Source organism: Cynoglossus semilaevis, chromosome 20 (assembly GCF_000523025.1).
Source record: "Cynoglossus semilaevis isolate Cse_v1.0 chromosome 20, Cse_v1.0, whole genome shotgun sequence".
Lineage (NCBI taxonomy): Eukaryota > Metazoa > Chordata > Actinopteri > Pleuronectiformes > Cynoglossidae > Cynoglossus > Cynoglossus semilaevis.
In genome coordinates this window covers 12,299,932-12,310,465 of record NC_024326.1, presented here as the reverse complement: position 1 = coordinate 12,310,465, position 10,534 = coordinate 12,299,932, and the positions used below count along the sequence as shown (strand labels likewise).

At 39.8% G+C, this 10,534-nt stretch overlaps 2 protein-coding genes across 3 annotated transcripts in view; both read right to left on the bottom strand.

The window, feature by feature from the left end:
* Nucleotides 1-8,432, bottom strand: LOC103396649 (ATP-dependent 6-phosphofructokinase, platelet type-like). Of its 2 annotated transcripts, none has more exons than XM_008334822.3 (23): nt 8,295-8,432; nt 7,449-7,599; nt 6,340-6,413; nt 6,118-6,195; nt 5,685-5,874; nt 5,449-5,614; nt 4,659-4,703; nt 4,325-4,433; nt 4,067-4,162; nt 3,847-3,939; nt 3,579-3,704; nt 3,362-3,426; nt 3,195-3,264; nt 2,942-3,088; nt 2,540-2,610; nt 2,340-2,427; nt 1,959-2,111; nt 1,402-1,566; nt 1,104-1,165; nt 868-979; nt 603-702; nt 426-531; nt 1-258 (listed from the first exon to the last, which is right to left on the bottom strand). In XM_008334822.3, the coding sequence occupies exons 2-23, from the start codon at nt 7,549-7,551 to the stop codon at nt 102-104; spliced, it is 2,376 nt and encodes a 791-aa protein (XP_008333044.1). In that variant the 5' UTR covers nt 7,552-7,599; nt 8,295-8,432; the 3' UTR covers nt 1-101. The 2 variants fall into 2 exon arrangements, with proteins under 2 accessions (XP_008333044.1, XP_008333043.1); XM_008334821.3 differs by lacking the exon at nt 8,295-8,432 and adding an exon at nt 7,694-7,893.
* Nucleotides 8,045-10,534, bottom strand: part of atg10 (ATG10 autophagy related 10 homolog (S. cerevisiae)) — a 3,928-nt gene continuing 1,438 nt past the window's right edge. The window contains exons 4-9 of the mRNA XM_025052448.1: nt 10,160-10,475; nt 9,953-10,050; nt 9,773-9,870; nt 9,506-9,643; nt 8,921-8,987; nt 8,045-8,524 (exon numbers count right to left, since the gene is read on the bottom strand). Of these exons, the coding sequence (XP_024908216.1) occupies nt 9,520-9,643; nt 9,773-9,870; nt 9,953-10,050; nt 10,160-10,475 (636 nt within the window). The 3' untranslated portion in view covers nt 8,045-8,524; nt 8,921-8,987; nt 9,506-9,519. The remainder of the gene's footprint in view (nt 8,525-8,920; nt 8,988-9,505; nt 9,644-9,772; nt 9,871-9,952; nt 10,051-10,159; nt 10,476-10,534) is intronic.

Below are 10,534 nucleotides of genomic sequence, written 5' to 3'. Positions count from 1 at the left end.
ATATATATATATATATATATATATATCCTCATCATAATATCTATTTAAGTTAATTAAATATGTGTCAGTTCACTGGAGCAACTGCTCATGTTTGCTCTTCTTCAGATGGCTGCTCTGTTGCTGGTTTCTTTGGGTCGGATGTGGGTCACATGTTCCAGCTGTCCAGAATCGGACACGTCGTAGCTCGTCTTGTACTTGGCCAGAATTTTCATCAGTGGATGCAGCTTTAGCCACCACTGCTCCTTTGGGATCCGATGTCTTCACATGCAACAATAGGGTGGAATAGAAGGTGGGTTAAAGGTCAGAAGGAACAAAAGGTCACACAAACACAAGCCCCCCAGCTCTTTCAGTATTTAGTAGAATTCTGTTTCATCACATTCACTTTAAAAACTAAACTTAAGGTTCAGAGTTCTTTTTTTTCTTACACAAAGTCCGTCTGCTCGTGCAGCTGTGACACAGGCTGGAACACCAGAGCTCTGCGACGCATCCCCAACAAACAGGCAGATTCCTCCGAGTTGGCGAACACCCGCCCTGCACCCAGGACTCAGAGTTAGTCCTACATGTTGTCAGTGCACTGAGTGTTCATGATGTCATTGATTCACCTCCTTTATAAGACTCCTGCAGACTCTGAGTGATCCACTGCATCGATTTGGCAGCCACTTTGGAGCCAAAGTTTCGGTCAAAAGGAGATGGAGCGCCCCCCTGTGGGCAGGTGACAACACATTTCTTTGGTTTAATAATACACATTATTTACATTCGTTCACAGTATCCATCCATCTGACTCAGACTCGGCTCGTCTGTCAAATCCCCCCACCCACAAAATATGAGCGTAAATGGCTGCCTGATGACATCACACTGTTGTCCAACCTGCTGCATGTGACCCAGGATGTTCTTCCTGCAGTCAAAGATACCGCGACCCTCCTCAGAGTACAGCTGGTAGATGAAGTCAGCCGTGAAGTTCTCGTTACAGTTTTCATTCCTGAACCAGGACAGAGCAGTTCATGACGGTGAGCGGTTACTGAACCCATGTTATGGACTTTAGGACAGACATCACTAGTTTACTTTAATGTTTGCAGAAGGGGCTGAAGAGTTGATCTCCCCACCTGAGAACTAAACCTCTCTGGATGCTCGTCTTCATCTTTTCCGTTAAATGCTCCACGTTGGCCTGAAAACATGTTTGACAATAATAGACTTCTTTTCTATGCATCAAATACCAACTCCAATCATCACCAACATTAAATACAGCAGATTATGTATCGGCCAAATGTACTATTTTTTTTTAATTAATTGATTTCTTTTTAAAAAACAAATTCTGTTAAAAAGACCAAGTGTACCACTTGTGATAGGTTAACCATAGTTTGAGAACCACCAGTTTAATCTCAACTAAGTGGGCTCTCTCACCTGCAGATAGCGGATGTCAAACGGCTCCTCAAAGATGTAGACGGTGTCGGCGCCAGCAGCCAGCCCCCCCACAGTGGCCAGGTAGCCACAGTATCCACCCATGGTCTCGATGATGAAAACTCGCCGCTTGGTGCCGCTGGCGGACTGTTTGATACGGTCACAGGTCTGTCACACATACAAACACGAAACACGAAAACAGAAATATTGTTTAAGATCGATTCATCCATTTCTTTAGGTGTAAAATGCTACATATTTAGTGCATTTCTGAAATACAACTGATTTTGTTGTTTATTAGCCTTTAATATACTTATTATTTAATCATCATTAAAATGTAATTATTTCCCATATATTCATATATTTTTACTGTCATAAAAAATATATGATAATGTATTTTGAATATGTATTGGACAAAAATATTTCCTGTGTTTGTTCTGCAGGTAAATCAGTCAATTTCTAATCCCAGAATCAAACGCAGACACAGTGATGAGGAGCTGCAGATACAAAGGGACTTTTTTTTTTTTAAAGCGGCAGCTTCAGCCCATTTTTCTGGATCGTACCTCCACAATGGCATTGAGAGACGTGTCAGCACCGATGCTGAGATCGGTACCTGGCACATTGTTACTGATCGTGGCCGGCAGCACGCACAGTGGGATGCAAAACTCCTGGAAGTCGGCTCGGGCCTGGTACAACTGCAGCACGGACTCAAAAGCCTGGGAGCACAGGTCAGAGTTATTAGTGTGACCACCAGAGGGAGCCTTTAATGTCTCAACCTGTCCATCAGGGCAGGGTGGGGTCTCACCAGTCCTTCACAATCATTTACACTGGCATTCACACCTGGGGTCAACTTAGTGTGAATAATTTATGTTTTATTGTTGTTATAGAAACATTTAAAGTTTTTATAAAAACAAACCAAACACTACCAACACAGTATAAAGTACCTCAAATCCTCCAATAACAAGCAGAGCATTGATGTTGTGAATTCTGATTTGCTCAGCGATCTTCTCCAGATGTTTCCCAGGAAGAGTTCTGATGAAAGAAGGGCGAAAACTGAGAATTAAAACTCAAGAAATAAGAAGTGCTTTGAGTTTTTAAAGTATCATTTTTCAAACTTGAACAAACAGGTTGATGTGTGACTCACCGTTTTGTCCCCAGCAGCGACCCTCCCTGACCAGTCCATCCTCCAACGTCCCCCCACTTGATCTCTTTAATCTGAGTATAAATATTTGGTTCAAAAAATTAAAAAACAGACAAAACTACATTGTCATGTGGTGTTTTACAAGAAATATTTTAGACATGAAAAGATTTTAAATATGTGCTTATTTAAAAGTCACTTCATGCTAAGAAAAAGTCAAATTTAAATCTTTTTTTTTTTCTTTATTGTAGTTGCACAGATCGTACACTGGACGTCCTTCTGACTCCTGATGCTGTTTCATGAGAATCAATTTTAGCTTAATTTTCACAGCACTTTCTGAGATTCTCACAGTCCTGTAAGGGGAGTAACAGAGTAAAACCCCAGGCGGAGCGGTCTCTCATTTCTCACCTGCCCTTTGTAAAACCCTTCAAAGCCGTCACTGACTGCGAACATCTTGTGACCCTCGGTGATTCCCACTCTGACGGCCGACCGAACAGCGGCGTTCATACCAGCAGCTGGAGCGCCAACGTTCAGCACGGCCACGTTGAAGAAGCTCTGACAGATTCACCCAGTGTGTGTATGTATTCATACAGTACTGCAATACTTCTTCCTAATGAACCTATCAAACTTTGTTTATTTTGTAATTTTACTGATGACTTACATTTGGAAGTTCAGAGTCGGCTTTGCGGTTAGAGAGGAGTCTGTAGGTCGTCAGATTGTTTTCAAAGCTCCTGCACATGAATAAAAAAAACATACAAATTTAACTGTTAAGCAAAACTAAAAAATGTGAAATTTTCTAAAAATTTTAATTAAAAAGAATTAAAATACCCTCCACGGAGTCCGACGGCCTCGTCAAACTTCTTCTCATCCATGGCTTTCTGGACTTCCTGAGTCTGAGGAAACAAGAAACAAATGGTCCTTTTTTTTTTACTGAATGAAAATATGAAAACTGCAATAACAACACGGTCAGTGTATGACAAATAAAGCACCATCACTTGTCTGTCCGGTTTCACCTTCTACCCTCGTGTTAATACAGTGATCTCACCATCTGAACACACTCCATCAGCGGCAGGCGAACAGCCTGGTTCCCGACCAGAGAGACCACGCAGGCGGGGGTGTTGGTAGATGCCTCTAATAACGCCAGCACTGCCTCCACCCCCATACGACTGGCCTGCAGGGTTCACACGAAGGTCACGCTCAGAACAACATCTCATCTCATCATTAGAATTTTCATGATTGGTCTGTGATGGACAAGTGTCAGAGAATCACAACAAACACATTAGGAGCTAAATGACAACGTGTGTATAAGTTACCAGAATTCTATCGAAGGCAGAGGGGGTCCCACCTCTCTGGACGTGGCCCAGGATGGTGACCCTTGTGTCAAAACCCAAGCGGCTGACCACCAGCTGGGTAGACAAGCAATACATGAAGTGAAAAAAAGAAGAGACAAAAGAAACGACAGTAAAAGTGTGATGCTCAAGAAATGCAAACTAAAAAATCTGATATGCTCCACAAAGACAGCTGTGAACTCACGTCCTTGATATAGTCCGGCGTGATTGGCTTGTTCTGACAATCGATGGCACCTTCTGCTACAATTATAATGTTCAGCCTTTTTCTTTCTGCACGGTTCTAAGAAAATAATAATAATAATAAAAAGTCAGTTGCATGTAAAGATGATTTTTTAATAGTGTGTGTGTGATTGTGTGTCTATGTGTGTGTTGGGAACATAGCCCTGCTAGACTCTTGTACATCATGGGTGTGTGTGTGTGTGTGTGTGATTGTGTGTGTTACCTCAGACAGTTTATGACACATGGTTTCCTCCCATCCATCTTCTGGGGGCATTTCAGGGATGAAAACCCAATCAGCCCCACATGCCAGAGCACTGACCAGAGCCAGGTATCTGGACGTACACACGGAGAAAATAAAACAATAAATACTGGAAAATCATATATTCTTTTTTATGGTAGATGTTGACTTTTGATTTTTTTTTTATCTAAACATTTTTGTCAAAAGATATAAAAAGATATACAAACTAAATGTAACTAAATGCTCTTCTTGTACTTTACAACTGAGAGTTAAAAAAAAAAAAAAAGTTCCCAACCAGAAAAACAGGAACAGTTCCTACCCACAGTGTCGGCCCATGACCTCCAGAACAAACGTCCTCTGGTGGCTGCACAACAACCAGACAAAGGAAGAAGAAGAAACCACTGTGTTAAAACACTGAACTGAACTGAACTGAAACAGACTTGATTTTAATTAAACTGTCATTGTTATAAGTTAACATTCATTAGCCCAAAGTTGACCACGTCCATTTATTTTTTAACCTGATTTCATTAATTAAACTAATTGTCACCTGATCTGACTGATGAATTTATAATAAATGAATAATACGATACATTTCTTTTCTTTTCTCAGCCTCATGTCTAGTGCAACTTTTATATATATATATATATATTTTATATATATTAAATTAACAGACAAAAGAATACATTTTAATGTCAAAATAAAAATATTAACATTATTGATAAAAATTCAAATATTATTCAAATCAAAATTGTAAAACATCAGTAATATATAATTTTATTAAATAAAATTTAAGTTAAATAAGATTAATTGTTTTGACTAAATTAAATGTTTAAATTACATCAAATTACTTTTTTTTATTTAATTTTACATTTATTTATAAATGTTAATGGGATGTTTATGTCAGTGACTCTTTAAACTTCAAAAATTACATTTGCTATTTCATTTAACCAGAGTTTGGTGACAAGTTGATTGAGGTTTGCAGGGTTAAAGGTCACAGGTGTGAAAGTGAACCATAAAGTCGAACCATAGAAGAATTTTTTAACACTTGAAACTTTTGCACTAAGTCCACCTTTCATCTGCCTGTTGTTGTTTTGACTTTTCTTTTTCACCTCAGAGCAGTGGTCATGATGGCGTCCACCACCTCGATGATGCGATGCAGGGCAGAGTCAGTGCCAATGGTCATGTCAGTGCCACAGAAATCATTATCGATGGAGCCCACCATACCGACAATGTGCAGCGTTGAGTTGGAGCAGGATTCCTGCTCAGTGATCAGACCTGCGGACGGACACAGACATGGAGAAACAGAACCACGGCGTGACATAACCTTCAGTGGAAGAAAGGTCACCTTGCTGGAGAAGCTGCTCCAACAGGCCGCTCCACTCTTTTCTGAACAGGTTGGCACCGGTCAGGCTGCCGTCTCCACCAATCACACACAGGTTGGTGATGCTGCGCTTCACCAGGTTGTATGCTGCCTTCAGGCGTCCCTCGGGAGTACGGAAATCTTTACAACGGGCGCTGCCGATGACAGTTCCACCCTGAAGAAGCAACAAGTTATAATTTGGTCAAACAGAGTTAGAATAGTCAGTGAACTGTTACCCAAATACTAAACTTATAAATAGGGATGCCCCTATTTATGCCCGATATTAGCATAATTATGTAATATCTGTAAGAATCGTTATTGTTATTTCTTCCAATAATGAAAACCCGATGGTGCAATGCCTGGGTTTCCCCAAATTCAACATCACATCCGTCTCTTTGGACTTCTTAGTCTAGCTCACCACTTCCAACATGCTGGAGACACTTTCCCACGTCGCTTCTTTGATGTTATCTCCTCCGTCCACCATCCCCTGGTAACCCTGGCAAAACGGAAAATTAAATTTTACATTTAGGGCTATATTTGGTGAGAACAAAGACATTTACCGACTACCTCAAAAGTCTGATAAGGACATTGTGGAGTCGAGTTCTGGTGAAGATTTTGAACAGAAACATTTTTCACTCACCTCATGGATGAAGTAGACTTTTGCTCCAACATAGATGCCCATACGGACCACGGCCCTCACCGCTGCATTCATGCCTGGGAAAAGAACAGAAGCTCAGACATTCCAGGGTGAAGGTGTCAACAAACAGACCTACTGTCAACCAGGACACAACTCTGGGTCAAGGTGAAAGAAATAGGACAAGGCACGAAGGTCCTCTGCCAAAACATAACCGTCTGGACCGGTAGCACTTAGTGAAATTAGATACAGGAATGACAGTAAATTCCTGTCAGAGTCAATGATAACAACACAACAGTTCTGGAGCCAAAGCTTTGATCTGTGTTTAAAAAAACAAAACAAACACCCGTCTGCAGAGTCAGACCAGTGCTACTCCCAATGATTTATAATGGAATGAGTTGTTCTGTCACTGAACTTTGATTTAAATCAATCTGGTCTCTTTGGTTATTTAGATTTGGTAACAAACATTATTATACGGTTTAAATTTACAGTCGTTTAAAAGACTTTTCATCTAAGTATCTCTGCTATTTGCAACGTTTTATATCTGTATCTTTATTTAATCGTCTTTATTTAAACCGTCTCTATGAACCTGTGAGGACTGTCGTCCTTCACCAACACTCGGTGCGTGATGCTGATCTCTGCACGTACACATTCACCATAAGGACAGACTGTATTCGTGTGGATGATCCAGTTGTCACCTGTGGATCATTCTGCAGCTGCAGCCATTGAAGATGTTATTATCACCACTAAATCACCTTAAATGAACACAGTTTCCCTGAGCCACAGATGAGCGGGTGATGAACGTTAGACTTAACTGTTGCGTAACGAACCCTCGGTTCCGACCCCGGAAACAACTTTTAGACAACATTCAACATGACCTTGACATTCATTTACTGATGTGATGGAGTAAAACTCGTCTTTAAAAAAAAAACAAAAACTATTATATTGAGTTTATCTTCAAAGATAGAAAAAAAATGAACCTTCCTGGTTCCATCATCGGACGATGCTTTGGCAAAAAAATAATTTAAAAAAAAAATCTCGTTCTTTACTAAATTAATCTTTCTGCTCAGGGACAGGTGACTTAATTGGTACAGGAATATAGTTTTTTTTTTTACCTTGGGCATCTCCTCCGCTGGTCAGCACTGCGATAGATTTTCCATCTCCGGATAAATTCTCGAACAATTTCCGTGTGTCTTGACGCTTCGGCGGCCCCGTCATGATTTAAATACCGTGTTCGTTGCCGTTAAGTGACTACGGTGAAGCAATCTGTATATACATAAAGACAGTAAAGAAGAGAAAGATGTGAATGGCAAGAATAAATCCTAAATTAGGAGACGGGAGAAGATGTAGTGAAGCAGACCGTAGGTTCCTGCCCCCCTATGACGACACGCCTCTGATAGCTGTGTGCTACCAGAAATGTACACTTCTTCTTTCTATTTACGTCAAAAAACGTATGTTTTTAATAATACTTTGTTACTCTTCTATACATGTTCACCTGGGGCCCATTGGTGTTTTAAAAAGAGACAAGAATTCAACACATTATTATTTTTTCTCCATTATTTGGCTTCTTCTAAAACCCACCAATGAGCATAGAGATCACGTACAGAGGATACACAGTGCAGCCAATCATAGTCGACAAAGGAGGGCCTTAGTCTCCATTCACTTTTACAGTTCCAACGTACATACTGTATCACGATTATGTTTTTGTACATTATTTTTATTATTTTAATTTTTACTAAATTACACATTTTTTGTTTCTTCCGTTTCCCAAAAATATTTCTGAGGGGGCGAGGGGGATACATCTATATGTAATTGTTAAGAAATAGTTTGGCAGGAAACAGTAGAGAGAAGATTATGTTTACATTCAAATATTATAACATATTGATACACAACTTAGTACAATGGCTCCCCGGGTTACAGCCCTGAACAGTTACCCTCCATATAACATAGTAGAAACTTACACATGTTCGATGTCTGTAATGTTACTCTTCTTCTTTCTCTCTCAATATTTAATATGGTCTTTCCTTTACTTCACAACCTTAAGCAATTGTTTGCACAAGGTTGCGTGGGTTCATTTTAAAGCGTGCGCTGGAATCACTTCATATCTGCACTGGCAGAGTGCAGGAGTACTTCTGAAGAGCCTCACAGGGGCCACACCAGGGTCAGCTGTTCCTGGACCGACTCCAAGATTCTTCAAATACAGAATAGAAGAGCAATGTATCAGACAGGACCTACAGTATACTGTAGTCTATAATTAAATGAATAAGTGTGGATCAACAGGCTGTTACTGATGCAAAACTATCAAAAATATTTCAAATAAACCAAAACAGCAACGACTAGATAATAATAACATATTTCATTTATATGGCACTTGAAAACAACAAATCTCCCAGTACTAATCCAAACTTTAACAACACATATGACACAAATATACACTTCTAGAGCTCACTCTGAGTGCATCTGTATTTCATATGGGTTTGAGCATAGACTTGGAGCTAACAGTGTAACTTAAAGGTTCGGGATTGCATTATATTCATGAGAAAACCCTTAAAAAACACAAAGTTAAGCTGTCTTCTTGATTACAGACCTGGGGTTAGGGTTAGGTTCTCTGCAGGACCACTGCTGGGAGACAAGTATCTCCTTGTGTCTCTGTACTGAAGCAAATACACAGAAAAGATCCAGAAAAAAGACAATACATAAACCATGAGCCCAGCTCCTAAAGATAACATATCTACCAATGTCCAACTGAATCTGTCACGTAAGCAAACTTTCTAAACTAAGCTGGTTTCATACCAGCACATCTGCACACAGCAACAAACCACAGCAGCACAAAGACTAATAATCCTTCCACTATCCTCCCACTCTTGGACATAGTTGAGATAAACTCCACACTCAATGTACAGGTTGCATAAAGTAGGTCTACAGCTATTCAAAATAAATGTAATATGCACCAGATATTGCATTGTGTTCAAATATTGACAAAAGAAGTCTGATTCCAATGAAAATTGGGACAAAAAGAAAAAAACCCCAGAATACAATTATCTGCAAATCAGTTACAACTTGTAGTTAAAGACCAGGTTTTTACCATTAAAAATAGATAAATATAACTGCTGTTGGTAAATAAACAAGTTGATTGATACGATCGATTGATATAATCAAACGTGTGACATACTGAGGCATACAGCTTCAGTCCGACTCAGAGTCCCTGGTATTGGCTTCAGACTGGAGCAGGATGGAGTACTTCAAGGGAACATCAAGACCAACCAGGGGACCAACCACACTGAGCCAAGTTAACACAAAGTTCACTGGCCTGTGCAAACAAACACACACACACACAGACACACTGTAGCTTCACACATGTGGGTGATCAACAAATGGCCAGATTTAATTGAAGTACATTAGAGCAGAAGAAGCCCTAGGAGTTGTCTTGTAGCTGTACCTGCTTTGATCATGAGCTGCCTGCAGAACAGGTCTCATGAACTCCTCTGTTCTACAAGGATGGATCTTGAAAAAAGGCTGGCCCAGCAGTGGATGCTCCTAAAACACAGAGACACACGAGATCTCAGTGCAAAAGTTCAACGATGATGAAGCTGGTGACAGTGTTTGCAGGGTTTTTTACCTCCTGACTGATTGTACTGAGGGGACTGTTTTGAAGACGTTGTCTGAAGTTCGGATGAACTGAGTTCCACACCTCCTCTAATAAGAGGCTCCTTCCCTCTGTAACATGTAAAAGTAGCTGAAATTTCAGTATTGTTGAATAAAATATACAAATGATGTCCAAATAACGTGTCAAAGATGGTATTTGAATTATTTGTGTGTGACCTACCCTGTGTGAAAGCCCTGAAATACAGCACAGGTGTACTGTAACTGCAGGAGAACAGAATGTGATACTCATACTGAAGCACCTGACAGATGTCTTCAGACTCTATATGAACTTCATCATCATCATCGTCGTCGTCAGCTATTTTACTTGTGATGGTGTCATCATCACATGAGGCATCGGGAAAAGACTGAAGAAAGAGATTGTAGAGGTCACTGCAAACACTATGTAGATACAGTATATATGTTAAATATATATGTAAAATACAGACAGAAAAAACTATATAAAATACATTCAAAAGTTGTTTAAAATTTAAAATTTCTAAAAAACAAAATCTTACATGTATATTTAAAAAAATTCCATTTAACCACATGTGAATAG